Here is a 21,021-nt window from a genome sequence, read left to right as displayed (position 1 = left end):
TACCCTGATTCTATAGAGCCAGCCACATCTTCAACAGAGACAACAGCGTCTCCAACAACCTTTACTACTACATGTGGATATCCATGTGTGTGGTCACAATGGTTTGATACCACATTCCCTACACTTGGAACTCCAGGAGGAGACTCTGAAACCTACAAAAACATAAGAGCAAAGGGACACGATATATGTGAGATGCCAAGCAAGATCCAATGCAGAGCCGAGAAGTACCCAAATGTTAGCATAAGCCAAGTGGGTCAAGTGGTGCAGTGTAATGTAGCAGAAGGTTTGACTTGCAGAAATGAAGACCAGTCAGGCCCATTCCCACTGTGCTTTAACTACCAAGTTCGAGTCCTCTGCTGTGATGAAAATCTTTGCACATCTAAGCCTACAACCATTTCACCAACAACAAGACCACCTGTTACGACGACAACAACAACTACAACAGCAATCACCTCCACTATATCAACGACCACATTGAATACAAAAACCCCTACCTGCACAGTTTGTGAGTGGTCACCTTGGTATAATGTGGACTATCCTCAATTTGGTCCTGGGGGTGGCGACAATGAATCAATTAAAAAGATTAGAGAATCTGGGAAAGATATTTGTGAAAAACCAGTAGATGTCAAATGCCAAGCAGTGCGATATCCAGGGGTCCCATTGTCTGAATTAGGACAGAAGGTAGAATGTAATACGAAGGTTGGATTAATATGCCAGAACAAAGATCAAAGTATTCCTCCAATATGCCTTGACTATGAAATTAAGGTCAAATGTTGTAAGACTGTGAAATGTCACACAACAACACCAGAAACTACAACTACACCTACTGTCACAACTACAACAATGTCAACATCCACATTAACTACAATAACAAGTAAACCAATGACAATCACTATTCCTCCAACCTCAACTCAACCTCTGACCACAACTACAACTCTTACCAACACTACAAAACCACCTACTTCAATATTGACATCGACTGCTCCAGCTACCACATCAACAACAGTTCCATCGACCACTACACCTACACCCACTACTACAATCTTAACTTCGACAGCTCCATCTACAACAGAAACAACAACTCTGCCTTCCACCACTACTACAACTCCAACCTCTACTCCTACATCAACCTCAACAGGAGTATCAACTACCCAGTGCAGTGGTGAAGAAAGTTGCGTGTGGTCAGACTGGATCAACCTTGGTGGGCCAACCTCTGGCTCTGAAGGTGGAGATAATGAATCCATTAAGAACATCATTGCCAGCGGTTATCACATTTGCTCAGCTCCAGAGGCAGTTGAATGTAGAGCAAAACAATACCCTGGACTTCAGATCTCTCAGCTTGGCCAAGACGTGACTTGCAATCCATCCGTTGGACTGATTTGTAAAAACAATAAGCAAGGTCTTCAGCAAAAGTGCTTTGATTATGAGATACGAGTGAAATGTTGTCAATGTCCTCCCACAACACACATCCCGACAACAACAACAACAACAGTTCCTTCGACCACCACTCCTACACCCACTACTACAATCTTAACTTCGACAGCTCCATCTACAACAAAAACAACAACTCTGCCTTCCACCACTACTACAACTCCAACCTCTACTCCTACATCAACCTCAACAGGAGTATCAACTACCCAGTGCAGTGGTGAAGAAAGTTGCGTGTGGTCAGACTGGATCAACCTTGGTGGGCCAACCTCTGGCTCTGAAGGTGGAGATAATGAATCCATTAAGAACATCATTGCCAGTGGTTATCACATTTGCTCAGCTCCAGAGGCAGTTGAATGTAGAGCAAAACAATACCCTGGACTGCAGATCTCTCAGCTTGGCCAAGACGTGACTTGCAATCCATCCGTTGGACTGATTTGTAAAAACAATAAGCAAGGTCTTCAGCAAAAGTGCTTCGATTATGAGATACGAGTGAAATGTTGTCAATGTCCTCCCACAACACACATCCCGACAACAACAACAACAACAACAACAACAACAGTTCCTTCGACCACCACTCCTACACCCACTACTACAATCTTAACTTCGACAGCTCCATCTACAACAAAAACAACAACTCTGCCTTCCACCACTACTACAACTCCAACCTCTACTCCTACATCAACCTCAACAGGAGTATCAACTACCCAGTGCAGTGGTGAAGAAAGTTGCGTGTGGTCAGACTGGATCAACCTTGGTGGGCCAACCTCTGGCTCTGAAGGTGGAGATAATGAATCCATTAAGAACATCATTGCCAGTGGTTATCACATTTGCTCAGCTCCAGTGGCAGTTGAATGTAGAGCAAAACAATACCCTGGACTGCAGATCTCTCAGCTTGGCCAAGACGTGACTTGCAATCCATCCGTTGGACTGATTTGTAAAAACAATAAGCAAGGTCTTCAGCAAAAGTGCTTCGATTATGAGATACGAGTGAAATGTTGTCAATGTCCTCCCACAACACACATCCCGACAACAACAACAACAACAACAACAGTTCCTTCGACCACCACTCCTACACCCACTACTACAATCTTAACTTCGACAGCTCCATCTACAACAAAAACAACAACTCTGCCTTCCACCACTACTACAACTCCAACCTCTACTCCTACATCAACCTCAACAGGAGTTTCAACTACCCAGTGCAGTGGTGAAGAAAGTTGCGTGTGGTCAGACTGGATCAACCTTGGTGGGCCAACCTCTGGCTCTGAAGGTGGAGATAATGAATCCATTAAGAACATCATTGCCAGTGGTTATCACATTTGCTCAGCTCCAGAGGCAGTTGAATGTAGAGCAAAACAATACCCTGGACTGCAGATCTCTCAGCTTGGCCAAGACGTGACTTGCAATCCATCCGTTGGACTGATTTGTAAAAACAATAAGCAAGGTCTTCAGCAAAAGTGCTTCGATTATGAGATACGAGTGAAATGTTGTCAATGTCCTCCCACAACACACATCCCGACAACAACAACAACAACAACAACAACAACAACAACAGTTCCTTCGACCACCACTCCTACACCCACTACTACAATCTTAACTTCGACAGCTCCATCTACAACAAAAACAACAACTCTGCCTTCCACCACTACTACAACTCCAACCTCTACTCCTACATCAACCTCAACAGGAGTATCAACTACCCAGTGCAGTGGTGAAGAAAGTTGCGTGTGGTCAGACTGGATCAACCTTGGTGGGCCAACCTCTGGCTCTGAAGGTGGAGATAATGAATCCATTAAGAACATCATTGCCAGCGGTTATCACATTTGCTCAGCTCCAGAGGCAGTTGAATGTAGAGCAAAACAATACCCTGGACTTCAGATCTCTCAGCTTGGCCAAGACGTGACTTGCAATCCATCCGTTGGACTGATTTGTAAAAACAATAAGCAAGGTCTTCAGCAAAAGTGCTTCGATTATGAGATACGAGTGAAATGTTGTCAATGTCCTCCCACAACACACATCCCGACAACAACAACAACAACAACAACAACAGTTCCTTCGACCACCACTCCTACACCCACTACTACAATCTTAACTTCGACAGCTCCATCTACAACAAAAACAACAACTCTGCCTTCCACCACTACTACAACTCCAACCTCTACTCCTACATCAACCTCAACAGGAGTTTCAACTACCCAGTGCAGTGGTGAAGAAAGTTGCGTGTGGTCAGACTGGATCAACCTTGGTGGGCCAACCTCTGGCTCTGAAGGTGGAGATAATGAATCCATTAAGAACATCATTGCCAGTGGTTATCACATTTGCTCAGCTCCAGAGGCAGTTGAATGTAGAGCAAAACAATACCCTGGACTGCAGATCTCTCAGCTTGGCCAAGACGTGACTTGCAATCCATCCGTTGGACTGATTTGTAAAAACAATAAGCAAGGTCTTCAGCAAAAGTGCTTTGATTATGAGATACGAGTGAAATGTTGTCAATGTCCAACCACAACACACATCCCGACAACAACAACAACAACAACAACAACAGTTCCTTCGACCACCACTCCTACACCCACTACTACAATCTTAACTTCGACAGCTCCATCTACAACAAAAACAACAACTCTGCCTTCCACCACTACTACAACTCCAACCTCTACTCCTACATCAACCTCAACAGGAGTATCAACTACCCAGTGCAGTGGTGAAGAAAGTTGCGTGTGGTCAGACTGGATCAACCTTGGTGGGCCAACCTCTGGCTCTGAAGGTGGAGATAATGAATCCATTAAGAACATCATTGCCAGCGGTTATCACATTTGCTCAGCTCCAGAGGCAGTTGAATGTAGAGCAAAACAATACCCTGGACTTCAGATCTCTCAGCTTGGCCAAGACGTGACTTGCAATCCATCCGTTGGACTGATTTGTAAAAACAATAAGCAAGGTCTTCAGCAAAAGTGCTTCGATTATGAGATACGAGTGAAATGTTGTCAATGTCCTCCCACAACACACATCCCGACAACAACAACAACAACAACAACAGTTCCTTCGACCACCACTCCTACACCCACTACTACAATCTTAACTTCGACAGCTCCATCTACAACAAAAACAACAACTCTGCCTTCCACCACTACTACAACTCCAACCTCTACTCCTACATCAACCTCAACAGGAGTTTCAACTACCCAGTGCAGTGGTGAAGAAAGTTGCGTGTGGTCAGACTGGATCAACCTTGGTGGGCCAACCTCTGGCTCTGAAGGTGGAGATAATGAATCCATTAAGAACATCATTGCCAGTGGTTATCACATTTGCTCAGCTCCAGAGGCAGTTGAATGTAGAGCAAAACAATACCCTGGACTGCAGATCTCTCAGCTTGGCCAAGACGTGACTTGCAATCCATCCGTTGGACTGATTTGTAAAAACAATAAGCAAGGTCTTCAGCAAAAGTGCTTCGATTATGAGATACGAGTGAAATGTTGTCAATGTCCTCCCACAACACACATCCCGACAACAACAACAACAACAACAACAACAACAACAGTTCCTTCGACCACCACTCCTACACCCACTACTACAATCTTAACTTCGACAGCTCCATCTACAACAAAAACAACAACTCTGCCTTCCACCACTACTACAACTCCAACCTCTACTCCTACATCAACCTCAACAGGAGTTTCAACTACCCAGTGCAGTGGTGAAGAAAGTTGCGTGTGGTCAGACTGGATCAACCTTGGTGGGCCAACCTCTGGCTCTGAAGGTGGAGATAATGAATCCATTAAGAACATCATTGCCAGTGGTTATCACATTTGCTCAGCTCCAGAGGCAGTTGAATGTAGAGCAAAACAATACCCTGGACTTCAGATCTCTCAGCTTGGCCAAGACGTGACTTGCAATCCATCCGTTGGACTGATTTGTAAAAACAATAAGCAAGGTCTTCAGCAAAAGTGCTTCGATTATGAGATACGAGTGAAATGTTGTCAATGTCCTCCCACAACACACATCCCGACAACAACAACAACAACAACAACAACAACAGTTCCTTCGACCACCACTCCTACACCCACTACTACAATCTTAACTTCGACAGCTCCATCTACAACAAAAACAACAACTCTGCCTTCCACCACTACTACAACTCCAACCTCTACTCCTACATCAACCTCAACAGGAGTTTCAACTACCCAGTGCAGTGGTGAAGAAAGTTGCGTGTGGTCAGACTGGATCAACCTTGGTGGGCCAACCTCTGGCTCTGAAGGTGGAGATAATGAATCCATTAAGAACATCATTGCCAGCGGTTATCACATTTGCTCAGCTCCAGAGGCAGTTGAATGTAGAGCAAAACAATACCCTGGACTTCAGATCTCTCAGCTTGGCCAAGACGTGACTTGCAATCCATCCGTTGGACTGATTTGTAAAAACAATAAGCAAGGTCTTCAGCAAAAGTGCTTTGATTATGAGATACGAGTGAAATGTTGTCAATGTCCTCCCACAACACACATCCCGACAACAACAACAACAACAACAACAACAGTTCCTTCGACCACCACTCCTACACCCACTACTACAATCTTAACTTCGACAGCTCCATCTACAACAAAAACAACAACTCTGCCTTCCACCACTACTACAACTCCAACCTCTACTCCTACATCAACCTCAACAGGAGTTTCAACTACCCAGTGCAGTGGTGAAGAAAGTTGCGTGTGGTCAGACTGGATCAACCTTGGTGGGCCAACCTCTGGCTCTGAAGGTGGAGATAATGAATCCATTAAGAACATCATTGCCAGCGGTTATCACATTTGCTCAGCTCCAGAGGCAGTTGAATGTAGAGCAAAACAATACCCTGGACTTCAGATCTCTCAGCTTGGCCAAGACGTGACTTGCAATCCATCCGTTGGACTGATTTGTAAAAACAATAAGCAAGGTCTTCAGCAAAAGTGCTTTGATTATGAGATACGAGTGAAATGTTGTCAATGTCCTCCCACAACACACATCCCGACAACAACAACAACAACAGTTCCTTCGACCACCACTCCTACACCCACTACTACAATCTTAACTTCGACAGCTCCATCTACAACAAAAACAACAACTCTGCCTTCCACCACTACTACAACTCCAACCTCTACTCCTACATCAACCTCAACAGGAGTTTCAACTACCCAGTGCAGTGGTGAAGAAAGTTGCGTGTGGTCAGACTGGATCAACCTTGGTGGGCCAACCTCTGGCTCTGAAGGTGGAGATAATGAATCCATTAAGAACATCATTGCCAGTGGTTATCACATTTGCTCAGCTCCAGAGGCAGTTGAATGTAGAGCAAAACAATACCCTGGACTTCAGATCTCTCAGCTTGGCCAAGACGTGACTTGCAATCCATCCGTTGGACTGATTTGTAAAAACAATAAGCAAGGTCTTCAGCAAAAGTGCTTCGATTATGAGATACGAGTGAAATGTTGTCAATGTCCTCCCACAACACACATCCCGACAACAACAACAACAACAACAACAACAGTTCCTTCGACCACCACTCCTACACCCACTACTACAATCTTAACTTCGACAGCTCCATCTACAACAAAAACAACAACTCTGCCTTCCACCACTACTACAACTCCAACCTCTACTCCTACATCAACCTCAACAGGAGTTTCAACTACCCAGTGCAGTGGTGAAGAAAGTTGCGTGTGGTCACACTGGATCAACCTTGGTGGGCCAACCTCTGGCTCTGAAGGTGGAGATAATGAATCCATTAAGAACATCATTGCCAGCGGTTATCACATTTGCTCAGCTCCAGAGGCAGTTGAATGTAGAGCAAAACAATACCCTGGACTTCAGATCTCTCAGCTTGGCCAAGACGTGACTTGCAATCCATCCGTTGGACTGATTTGTAAAAACAATAAGCAAGGTCTTCAGCAAAAGTGCTTTGATTATGAGATACGAGTGAAATGTTGTCAATGTCCTCCCACAACACACATCCCGACAACAACAACAACAACAACAACAACAGTTCCTTCGACCACCACTCCTACACCCACTACTACAATCTTAACTTCGACAGCTCCATCTACAACAAAAACAACAACTCTGCCTTCCACCACTACTACAACTCCAACCTCTACTCCTACATCAACCTCAACAGGAGTTTCAACTACCCAGTGCAGTGGTGAAGAAAGTTGCGTGTGGTCAGACTGGATCAACCTTGGTGGGCCAACCTCTGGCTCTGAAGGTGGAGATAATGAATCCATTAAGAACATCATTGCCAGTGGTTATCACATTTGCTCAGCTCCAGAGGCAGTTGAATGTAGAGCAAAACAATACCCTGGACTTCAGATCTCTCAGCTTGGCCAAGACGTGACTTGCAATCCATCCGTTGGACTGATTTGTAAAAACAATAAGCAAGGTCTTCAGCAAAAGTGCTTCGATTATGAGATACGAGTGAAATGTTGTCAATGTCCTCCCACAACACACATCCCGACAACTACAACAACAACAACAACAACAACAGTTCCTTCGACCACCACTCCTACACCCACTACTACAATCTTAACTTCGACAGCTCCATCTACAACAAAAACAACAACTCTGCCTTCCACCACTACTACAACTCCGACCTCTACTCCTACATCAACCTCAACAGGAGTATCAACTACCCAGTGCAGTGGTGAAGAAAGTTGCGTGTGGTCAGACTGGATCAACCTTGGTGGGCCAACCTCTGGCTCTGAAGGTGGAGATAATGAATCCATTAAGAACATCATTGCCAGTGGTTATCACATTTGCTCAGCTCCAGAGGCAGTTGAATGTAGAGCAAAACAATACCCTGGACTGCAGATCTCTCAGCTTGGCCAAGACGTGACTTGCAATCCATCCGTTGGACTGATTTGTAAAAACAATAAGCAAGGTCTTCAGCAAAAGTGCTTCGATTATGAGATACGAGTGAAATGTTGTCAATGTCCTCCCACAACACACATCCCGACAACAACAACAACAACAACAGTTCCTTCGACCACCACTCCTATACCCACTACTACAATCTTAACTTCGACAGCTCCATCTACAACAAAAACAACAACTCTGCCTTCCACCACTACTACAACTCCAACCTCTACTCCTACATCAACCTCAACAGGAGTTTCAACTACCCAGTGCAGTGGTGAAGAAAGTTGCGTGTGGTCAGACTGGATCAACCTTGGTGGGCCAACCTCTGGCTCTGAAGGTGGAGATAATGAATCCATTAAGAACATCATTGCCAGTGGTTATCACATTTGCTCAGCTCCAGAGGCAGTTGAATGTAGAGCAAAACAATACCCTGGACTTCAGATCTCTCAGCTTGGCCAAGACGTGACTTGCAATCCATCCGTTGGACTGATTTGTAAAAACAATAAGCAAGGTCTTCAGCAAAAGTGCATCGATTATGAGATACGAGTGAAATGTTGTCAATGTCCTCCCACAACACACATCCCGACAACAACAACAACAACAACAGTTCCTTCGACCACCATTCCTACACCCACTACTACAATCTTAACTTCAACAGCTCCATCTACAACAAAAACAACAACTCTGCCTTCCACCACTACTACAACTCCAACCTCTACTCCTACATCAACCTCAACAGGAGTTTCAACTACCCAGTGCAGTGGTGAAGAAAGTTGCGTGTGGTCAGACTGGATCAACCTTGGTGGGCCAACCTCTGGCTCTGAAGGTGGAGATAATGAATCCATTAAGAACATCATTGCCAGTGGTTATCACATTTGCTCAGCTCCAGAGGCAGTTGAATGTAGAGCAAAACAATACCCTGGACTTCAGATCTCTCAGCTTGGCCAAGACGTGACCTGCAATCCATCCATTGGACTGATTTGTAAAAACAATAAGCAAGGTCTTCAGCAAAAGTGCTTCGATTATGAGATACGAGTGAAATGTTGTCAATGTCCTCCCACAACACACATCCCGACAACAACAACAACAACAACAACAACAACAACAACAACAGTTCCTTCGACCACCACTCCTACACCCACTACTACAATCTTAACTTCGACAGCTCCATCTACAACAAAAACAACAACTCTGCCTTCCACCACTACTACAACTCCAACCTCTACTCCTACATCAACCTCAACAGGAGTATCAACTACCCAGTGCAGTGGTGAAGAAAGTTGCGTGTGGTCAGACTGGATCAACCTTGGTGGGCCAACCTCTGGCTCTGAAGGTGGAGATAATGAATCCATTAAGAACATCATTGCCAGTGGTTATCACATTTGCTCAGCTCCAGAGGCAGTTGAATGTAGAGCAAAACAATACCCTGGACTGCAGATCTCTCAGCTTGGCCAAGACGTGACTTGCAATCCATCCGTTGGACTGATTTGTAAAAACAATAAGCAAGGTCTTCAGCAAAAGTGCTTCGATTATGAGATACGAGTGAAATGTTGTCAATGTCCTCCCACAACACACATCCCGACAACAACAACAACAACAACAACAACAGTTCCTTCGACCACCACTCCTACACCCACTACTACAATCTTAACTTCGACAGCTCCATCTACAACAAAAACAACAACTCTGCCTTCCACCACTACTACAACTCCAACCTCTACTCCTACATCAACCTCAACAGGAGTTTCAACTACCCAGTGCAGTGGTGAAGAAAGTTGCGTGTGGTCAGACTGGATCAACCTTGGTGGGCCAACCTCTGGCTCTGAAGGTGGAGATAATGAATCCATTAAGAACATCATTGCCAGTGGTTATCACATTTGCTCTGCTCCAGAGGCAGTTGAATGTAGAGCAAAACAATACCCTGGACTTCAGATCTCTCAGCTTGGCCAAGACGTGACTTGCAATCCATCCGTTGGACTGATTTGTAAAAACAATAAGCAAGGTCTTCAGCAAAAGTGCTTCGATTATGAGATACGAGTGAAATGTTGTCAATGTCCTCCCACAACACACATCCCGACAACAACAACAACAACAACAACAACAACAACAACAACAACAACAGTTCCTTCGACCACCACTCCTACACCCACTACTACAATCTTAACTTCGACAGCTCCATCTACAACAAAAACAACAACTCTGCCTTCCACCACTACTACAACTCCAACCTCTACTCCTACATCAACCTCAACAGGAGTATCAACTACCCAGTGCAGTGGTGAAGAAAGTTGCGTGTGGTCAGACTGGATCAACCTTGGTGGGCCAACCTCTGGCTCTGAAGGTGGAGATAATGAATCCATTAAGAACATCATTGCCAGTGGTTATCACATTTGCTCAGCTCCAGAGGCAGTTGAATGTAGAGCAAAACAATACCCTGGACTTCAGATCTCTCAGCTTGGCCAAGACGTGACCTGCAATCCATCCATTGGACTGATTTGTAAAAACAATAAGCAAGGTCTTCAGCAAAAGTGCTTCGATTATGAGATACGAGTGAAATGTTGTCAATGTCCTCCCACAACACACATCCCGACAACAACAACAACAACAACAACAACAACAGTTCCTTCGACCACCACTCCTACACCCACTACTACAATCTTAACTTCGACAGCTCCATCTACAACAAAAACAACAACTCTGCCTTCCACCACTACTACAACTCCAACCTCTACTCCTACATCAACCTCAACAGGAGTTTCAACTACCCAGTGCAGTGGTGAAGAAAGTTGCGTGTGGTCAGACTGGATCAACCTTGGTGGGCCAACCTCTGGCTCTGAAGGTGGAGATAATGAATCCATTAAGAACATCATTGCCAGTGGTTATCACATTTGCTCAGCTCCAGAGGCAGTTGAATGTAGAGCAAAACAATACCCTGGACTTCAGATCTCTCAGCTTGGCCAAGACGTGACTTGCAATCCATCCGTTGGACTGATTTGTAAAAACAATAAGCAAGGTCTTCAGCAAAAGTGCTTCGATTATGAGATACGAGTGAAATGTTGTCAATGTCCTCCCACAACACACATCCCGACAACAACAACAACAACAACAACAACAACAACAACAACAACAGTTCCTTCGACCACCACTCCTACACCCACTACTACAATCTTAACTTCGACAGCTCCATCTACAACAAAAACAACAACTCTGCCTTCCACCACTACTACAACTCCAACCTCTACTCCTACATCAACCTCAACAGGAGTATCAACTACCCAGTGCAGTGGTGAAGAAAGTTGCGTGTGGTCAGACTGGATCAACCTTGGTGGGCCAACCTCTGGCTCTGAAGGTGGAGATAATGAATCCATTAAGAACATCATTGCCAGTGGTTATCACATTTGCTCAGCTCCAGAGGCAGTTCAATGTAGAGCAAAACAATACCCTGGACTGCAGATCTCTCAGCTTGGCCAAGACGTGACTTGCAATCCATCCGTTGGACTGATTTGTAAAAACAATAAGCAAGGTCTTCAGCAAAAGTGCTTCGATTATGAGATACGAGTGAAATGTTGTCAATGTCCTCCCACAACACACATCCCGACAACAACAACAACAACAACAACAGTTCCTTCGACCACCACTCCTACACCCACTACTACAATCTTAACTTCGACAGCTCCATCTACAACAAAAACAACAACTCTGCCTTCCACCACTACTACAACTCCAACCTCTACTCCTACATCAACCTCAACAGGAGTATCAACTACCCAGTGCAGTGGTGAAGAAAGTTGCGTGTGGTCAGACTGGATCAACCTTGGTGGGCCAACCTCTGGCTCTGAAGGTGGAGATAATGAATCCATTAAGAACATCATTGCCAGCGGTTATCACATTTGCTCAGCTCCAGAGGCAGTTGAATGTAGAGCAAAACAATACCCTGGACTTCAGATCTCTCAGCTTGGCCAAGACGTGACTTGCAATCCATCCGTTGGACTGATTTGTAAAAACAATAAGCAAGGTCTTCAGCAAAAGTGCTTCGATTATGAGATACGAGTGAAATGTTGTCAATGTCCTCCCACAACACACATCCCGACAACAACAACAACAACAACAACAACAGTTCCTTCGACCACCACTCCTACACCCACTACTACAATCTTAACTTCGACAGCTCCATCTACAACAAAAACAACAACTCTGCCTTCCACCACTACTACAACTCCAACCTCTACTCCTACATCAACCTCAACAGGAGTTTCAACTACCCAGTGCAGTGGTGAAGAAAGTTGCGTGTGGTCAGACTGGATCAACCTTGGTGGGCCAACCTCTGGCTCTGAAGGTGGAGATAATGAATCCATTAAGAACATCATTGCCAGTGGTTATCACATTTGCTCAGCTCCAGAGGCAGTTGAATGTAGAGCAAAACAATACCCTGGACTGCAGATCTCTCAGCTTGGCCAAGACGTGACTTGCAATCCATCCGTTGGACTGATTTGTAAAAACAATAAGCAAGGTCTTCAGCAAAAGTGCTTTGATTATGAGATACGAGTGAAATGTTGTCAATGTCCTCCCACAACACACATCCCGACAACAACAACAACAACAACAACAACAACAACAGTTCCTTCGACCACCACTCCTACACCCACTACTACAATCTTAACTTCGACAGCTCCATCTACAACAAAAACAACAACTCTGCCTTCCACCACTACTACAACTCCAACCTCTACTCCTACATCAACCTCAACAGGAGTATCAACTACCCAGTGCAGTGGTGAAGAAAGTTGCGTGTGGTCAGACTGGATCAACCTTGGTGGGCCAACCTCTGGCTCTGAAGGTGGAGATAATGAATCCATTAAGAACATCATTGCCAGCGGTTATCACATTTGCTCAGCTCCAGAGGCAGTTGAATGTAGAGCAAAACAATACCCTGGACTTCAGATCTCTCAGCTTGGCCAAGACGTGACTTGCAATCCATCCGTTGGACTGATTTGTAAAAACAATAAGCAAGGTCTTCAGCAAAAGTGCTTCGATTATGAGATACGAGTGAAATGTTGTCAATGTCCTCCCACAACACACATCCCGACAACAACAACAACAACAACAACAGTTCCTTCGACCACCACTCCTACACCCACTACTACAATCTTAACTTCGACAGCTCCATCTACAACAAAAACAACAACTCTGCCTTCCACCACTACTACAACTCCAACCTCTACTCCTACATCAACCTCAACAGGAGTTTCAACTACCCAGTGCAGTGGTGAAGAAAGTTGCGTGTGGTCAGACTGGATCAACCTTGGTGGGCCAACCTCTGGCTCTGAAGGTGGAGATAATGAATCCATTAAGAACATCATTGCCAGTGGTTATCACATTTGCTCAGCTCCAGAGGCAGTTGAATGTAGAGCAAAACAATACCCTGGACTGCAGATCTCTCAGCTTGGCCAAGACGTGACTTGCAATCCATCCGTTGGACTGATTTGTAAAAACAATAAGCAAGGTCTTCAGCAAAAGTGCTTCGATTATGAGATACGAGTGAAATGTTGTCAATGTCCTCCCACAACACACATCCCAACAACAACAACAACAACAACAACAACAGTTCCTTCGACCACCACTCCTACACCCACTACTACAATCTTAACTTCGACAGCTCCATCTACAACAAAAACAACAACTCTGCCTTCCACCACTACTACAACTCCAACCTCTACTCCTACATCAACCTCAACAGGAGTATCAACTACCCAGTGCAGTGGTGAAGAAAGTTGCGTGTGGTCAGACTGGATCAACCTTGGTGGGCCAACCTCTGGCTCTGAAGGTGGAGATAATGAATCCATTAAGAACATCATTGCCAGTGGTTATCACATTTGCTCAGCTCCAGAGGCAGTTGAATGTAGAGCAAAACAATACCCTGGACTTCAGATCTCTCAGCTTGGCCAAGACGTGACTTGCAATCCATCCGTTGGACTGATTTGTAAAAACAATAAGCAAGGTCTTCAGCAAAAGTGCTTCGATTATGAGATACGAGTGAAATGTTGTCAATGTCCTCCCACAACACACATCCCGACAACAACAACAACAACAACAACAACAACAACAACAGTTCCTTCGACCACCACTCCTACACCCACTACTACAATCTTAACTTCGACAGCTCCATCTACAACAAAAACAACAACTCTGCCTTCCACCACTACTACAACTCCAACCTCTACTCCTACATCAACCTCAACAGGAGTATCAACTACCCAGTGCAGTGGTGAAGAAAGTTGCGTGTGGTCAGACTGGATCAACCTTGGTGGGCCAACCTCTGGCTCTGAAGGTGGAGATAATGAATCCATTAAGAACATCATTGCCAGTGGTTATCACATTTGCTCAGCTCCAGAGGCAGTTGAATGTAGAGCAAAACAATACCCTGGACTGCAGATCTCTCAGCTTGGCCAAGACGTGACTTGCAATCCATCCGTTGGACTGATTTGTAAAAACAATAAGCAAGGTCTTCAGCAAAAGTGCTTCGATTATGAGATACGAGTGAAATGTTGTCAATGTCCTCCCACAACACACATCCCGACAACAACAACAACAACAACAACAGTTCCTTCGACCACCACTCCTACACCCACTACTACAATCTTAACTTCGACAGCTCCATCTACAACAAAAACAACAACTCTGCCTTCCACCACTACTACAACTCCAACCTCTACTCCTACATCAACCTCAACAGGAGTATCAACTACCCAGTGCAGTGGTGAAGAAAGTTGCGTGTGGTCAGACTGGATCAACCTTGGTGGGCCAACCTCTGGCTCTGAAGGTGGAGATAATGAATCCATTAAGAACATCATTGCCAGCGGTTATCACATTTGCTCAGCTCCAGAGGCAGTTGAATGTAGAGCAAAACAATACCCTGGACTTCAGATCTCTCAGCTTGGCCAAGACGTGACTTGCAATCCATCCGTTGGACTGATTTGTAAAAACAATAAGCAAGGTCTTCAGCAAAAGTGCTTCGATTATGAGATACGAGTGAAATGTTGTCAATGTCCTCCCACAACACACATCCCGACAACAACAACAACAACAACAACAACAGTTCCTTCGACCACCACTCCTACACCCACTACTACAATCTTAACTTCGACAGCTCCATCTACAACAAAAACAACAACTCTGCCTTCCACCACTACTACAACTCCAACCTCTACTCCTACATCAACCTCAACAGGAGTTTCAACTACCCAGTGCAGTGGTGAAGAAAGTTGCGTGTGGTCAGACTGGATCAACCTTGGTGGGCCAACCTCTGGCTCTGAAGGTGGAGATAATGAATCCATTAAGAACATCATTGCCAGTGGTTATCACATTTGCTCAGCTCCAGAGGCAGTTGAATGTAGAGCAAAACAATACCCTGGACTGCAGATCTCTCAGCTTGGCCAAGACGTGACTTGCAATCCATCCGTTGGACTGATTTGTAAAAACAATAAGCAAGGTCTTCAGCAAAAGTGCTTTGATTATGAGATACGAGTGAAATGTTGTCAATGTCCTCCCACAACACACATCCCGACAACAACAACAACAACAACAACAACAACAACAACAACAGTTCCTTCGACCACCACTCCTACACCCACTACTACAATCTTAACTTCGACAGCTCCATCTACAACAAAAACAACAACTCTGCCTTCCACCACTACTACAACTCCAACCTCTACTCCTACATCAACCTCAACAGGAGTATCAACTACCCAGTGCAGTGGTGAAGAAAGTTGCGTGTGGTCAGACTGGATCAACCTTGGTGGGCCAACCTCTGGCTCTGAAGGTGGAGATAATGAATCCATTAAGAACATCATTGCCAGCGGTTATCACATTTGCTCAGCTCCAGAGGCAGTTGAATGTAGAGCAAAACAATACCCTGGACTTCAGATCTCTCAGCTTGGCCAAGACGTGACTTGCAATCCATCCGTTGGACTGATTTGTAAAAACAATAAGCAAGGTCTTCAGCAAAAGTGCTTCGATTATGAGATACGAGTGAAATGTTGTCAATGTCCTCCCACAACACACATCCCGACAACAACAACAACAACAACAACAGTTCCTTCGACCACCACTCCTACACCCACTACTACAATCTTAACTTCGACAGCTCCATCTACAACAAAAACAACAACTCTGCCTTCCACCACTACTACAACTCCAACCTCTACTCCTACATCAACCTCAACAGGAGTTTCAACTACCCAGTGCAGTGGTGAAGAAAGTTGCGTGTGGTCAGACTGGATCAACCTTGGTGGGCCAACCTCTGGCTCTGAAGGTGGAGATAATGAATCCATTAAGAACATCATTGCCAGTGGTTATCACATTTGCTCAGCTCCAGAGGCAGTTGAATGTAGAGCAAAACAATACCCTGGACTGCAGATCTCTCAGCTTGGCCAAGACGTGACTTGCAATCCATCCGTTGGACTGATTTGTAAAAACAATAAGCAAGGTCTTCAGCAAAAGTGCTTCGATTATGAGATACGAGTGAAATGTTGTCAATGTCCTCCCACAACACACATCCCAACAACAACAACAACAACAACAACAACAGTTCTTTCGACCACCACTCCTACACCCACTACTACAATCTTAACTTCGACAGCTCCATCTACAACAAAAACAACAACTCTGCCTTCCACCACTACTACAACTCCAACCTCTACTCCTACATCAACCTCAACAGGAGTATCAACTACCCAGTGCAGTGGTGAAGAAAGTTGCGTGTGGTCAGACTGGATCAACCTTGGTGGGCCAACCTCTGGCTCTGAAGGTGGAGATAATGAATCCATTAAGAACATCATTGCCAGCGGTTATCACATTTGCTCAGCTCCAGAGGCAGTTGAATGTAGAGCAAAACAATACCCTGGACTTCAGATCTCTCAGCTTGGCCAAGACGTGACTTGCAATCCATCCGTTGGACTGATTTGTAAAAACAATAAGCAAGGTCTTCAGCAAAAGTGCTTCGATTATGAGATACGAGTGAAATGTTGTCAATGTCCGCCCACAACACACATCCCGACAACAACAACAACAACAACAACAACAGTTCCTTCGACCACCACTCCTACACCCACTACTACAATCTTAACTTCGACAGCTCCATCTACAACAAAAACAACAACTCTGCCTTCCACCACTACTACAACTCCGACCTCTACTCCTACATCAACCTCAACAGGAGTTTCAACTACCCAGTGCAGTGGTGAAGAAAGTTGCGTGTGGTCAGACTGGATCAACCTTGGTGGGCCAACCTCTGGCTCTGAAGGTGGAGATAATGAATCCATTAAGAACATCATTGCCAGTGGTTATCACATTTGCTCAGCTCCAGAGGCAGTTGAATGTAGAGCAAAACAATACCCTGGACTGCAGATCTCTCAGCTTGGCCAAGACGTGACTTGCAATCCATCCGTTGGACTGATTTGTAAAAACAATAAGCAAGGTCTTCAGCAAAAGTGCTTCGATTATGAGATACGAGTGAAATGTTGTCAATGTCCTCCCACAACACACATCCCGACAACAACAACAACAACAACAACAGTTCCTTCGACCACCACTCCTACACCCACTACTACAATCTTAACTTCGACAGCTCCATCTACAACAAAAACAACAACTCTGCCTTCCACCACTACTACAACTCCAACCTCTACTCCTACATCAACCTCAACAGGAGTATCAACTACCCAGTGCAGTGGTGAAGAAAGTTGCGTGTGGTCTGACTGGATCAACCTTGGTGGGCCAACCTCTGGCTCTGAAGGTGGAGATAATGAATCCATTAAGAACATCATTGCCAGCGGTTATCACATTTGCTCAGCTCCAGAGGCAGTTGAATGTAGAGCAAAACAATACCCTGGACTGCAGATCTCTCAGCTTGGCCAAGACGTGACTTGCAATCCATCCGTTGGACTGATTTGTAAAAACAATAAGCAAGGTCTTCAGCAAAAGTGCTTCGATTATGAGATACGAGTGAAATGTTGTCAATGTCCTCCCACAACACACATCCCGACAACAACAACAACAACAACAACAACAGTTCCTTCGACCACCACTCCTACACCCACTACTACAATCTTAACTTCGACAGCTCCATCTACAACAAAAACAACAACTCTGCCTTCCACCACTACTACAACTCCGACCTCTACTCCTACATCAACCTCAACAGGAGTATCAACTACCCAGTGCAGTGGTGAAGAAAGTTGCGTGTGGTCAGACTGGATCAACCTTGGTGGGCCAACCTCTGGCTCTGAAGGTGGAGATAATGAATCCATTAAGAACATCATTGCCAGTGGTTATCACATTTGCTCAGCTCCAGAGGCAGTTGAATGTAGAGCAAAACAATACCCTGGACTGCAGATCTCTCAGCTTGGCCAAGACGTGACTTGCAATCCATCCGTTGGACTGATTTGTAAAAACAATAAGCAAGGTCTTCAGCAAAAGTGCTTCGATTATGAGATACGAGTGAAATGTTGTCAATGTCCTCCCACAACACACATCCCGACAACAACAACAACAACAACAACAGTTCCTTCGACCACCACTCCTACACCCACTACTACAATCTTAACTTCGACAGCTCCATCTACAACAAAAACAACAACTCTGCCTTCCACCACTACTACAACTCCAACCTCTACTCCTACATCAACCTCAACAGGAGTATCAACTACCCAGTGCAGTGGTGAAGAAAGTTGCGTGTGGTCAGACTGGATCAACCTTGGTGGGCCAACCTCTGGCTCTGAAGGTGGAGATAATGAATCCATTAAGAACATCATTGCCAGCGGTTATCACATTTGCTCAGCTCCAGAGGCAGTTGAATGTAGAGCAAAACAATACCCTGGACTTCAGATCTCTCAGCTTGGCCAAGACGTGACTTGCAATCCATCCGTTGGACTGATTTGTAAAAACAATAAGCAAGGTCTTCAGCAAAAGTGCTTTGATTATGAGATACGAGTGAAATGTTGTCAATGTCCTCCCACAACACACATCCCGACAACAACAACAACAACAACAACAACAACAACAGTTCCTTCGACCACCACTCCTACACCCACTACTACAATCTTAACTTCGACAGCTCCATCTACAACAAAAACAACAACTCTGCCTTCCACCACTACTACAACTCCAACCTCTACTCCTACATCAACCTCAACAGGAGTATCAACTACCCAGTGCAGTGGTGAAGAAAGTTGCGTGTGGTCAGACTGGATCAACCTTGGTGGGCCAACCTCTGGCTCTGAAGGTGGAGATAATGAATCCATTAAGAACATCATTGCCAGTGGTTATCACATTTGCTCAGCTCCAGAGGCAGTTGAATGTAGAGCAAAACAATACCCTGGACTGCAGATCTCCCAGCTTGGCCAAGACGTGACTTGCAATCCATCCGTTGGACTGATTTGTAAAAACAATAAGCAAGGTCTTCAGCAAAAGTGCTTCGATTATGAGATACGAGTGAAATGTTGTCAATGTCCTCCCACAACACACATCCCGACAACAACAACAACAACAACAACAACAGTTCCTTCGACCACCACTCCTACACCCACTACTACAATCTTAACTTCGACAGCTCCATCTACAACAAAAACAACAACTCTGCCTTCCACCACTACTACAACTCCGACCTCTACTCCTACATCAACCTCAACAGGAGTATCAACTACCCAGTGCAGTGGTGAAGAAAGTTGCGTGTGGTCAGACTGGATCAACCTTGGTGGGCCAACCTCTGGCTCTGAAGGTGGAGATAATGAATCCATTAAGAACATCATTGCCAGTGGTTATCACATTTGCTCAGCTCCAGAGGCAGTTGAATGTAGAGCAAAACAATACCCTGGAGTGCAGATCTCTCAGCTTGGCCAAGACGTGACTTGCAATCCATCCGTTGGACTGATTTGTAAAAACAATAAGCAAGGTCTTCAGCAAAAGTGCTTCGATTATGAGATACGAGTGAAATGTTGTCAATGTCCTCCCACAACACACATCCCGACAACAACAACAACAACAACAACAGTTCCTTCGACCACCACTCCTACACCCACTACTACAATCTTAACTTCGACAGCTCCATCTACAACAAAAACAACAACTCTGCCTTCCACCACTACTACAACTCCAACCTCTACTCCTACATCAACCTCAACAGGAGTATCAACTACCCAGTGCAGTGGTGAAGAAAGTTGCGTGTGGTCAGACTGGATCAACCTTGGTGGGCCAACCTCTGGCTCTGAAGGTGGAGATAATGAATCCATTAAGAACATCATTGCCAGCGGTTATCACATTTGCTCAGCTCCAGAGGCAGTTGAATGTAGAGCAAAACAATACCCTGGACTTCAGATCTCTCAGCTTGGCCAAGACGTGACTTGCAATCCATCCGTTGGACTGATTTGTAAAAACAATAAGCAAGGTCTTCAGCAAAAGTGCTTCGATTATGAGATACGAGTGAAATGTTGTCAATGTCCTCCCACAACACATATCCCAACCACCACAGAATTGGTTCCCACGACAGCAACAACAACAACTCCATCCACTGAACCCCTTATTTGTTCTTGCCTTTTCAATCATCGTGAATTCTCCGTTGGTAAGTTTTTATTTTCCACCTTTTCACTTTCGAAACCTTTTGTATATTACCATTAGTTCAACCATTAGTAATGTTCAATTTATATTGAATTATAC

The 21,021-nt window shown here is 44.9% G+C and overlaps 1 protein-coding gene across 1 annotated transcript in view; it reads left to right on the top strand.

Moving 5' to 3' along the window:
• LOC106597785 (mucin-5AC) overlaps positions 1–21,021 on the top strand; it is a 39,756-nt gene that overhangs the window by 12,601 nt on the left and 6,134 nt on the right. Inside the window, exon 30 of the mRNA XM_082969539.1 lies at positions 17–20,926. Within this exon, the coding sequence (XP_082825665.1) occupies positions 17–20,926 (20,910 nt within the window). The remainder of the gene's footprint in view (positions 1–16; positions 20,927–21,021) is intronic.

The sequence above is a fragment of the Salmo salar genome, chromosome 26 (assembly GCF_965601325.2).
Source record: "Salmo salar chromosome 26, fSalSal1, whole genome shotgun sequence".
In the NCBI taxonomy this organism is placed as follows: domain Eukaryota; kingdom Metazoa; phylum Chordata; class Actinopteri; order Salmoniformes; family Salmonidae; genus Salmo; species Salmo salar.
The sequence above is the reverse complement of the archived record's forward strand: the minus strand, read 5'-3'. Positions and strand labels throughout refer to the sequence as shown.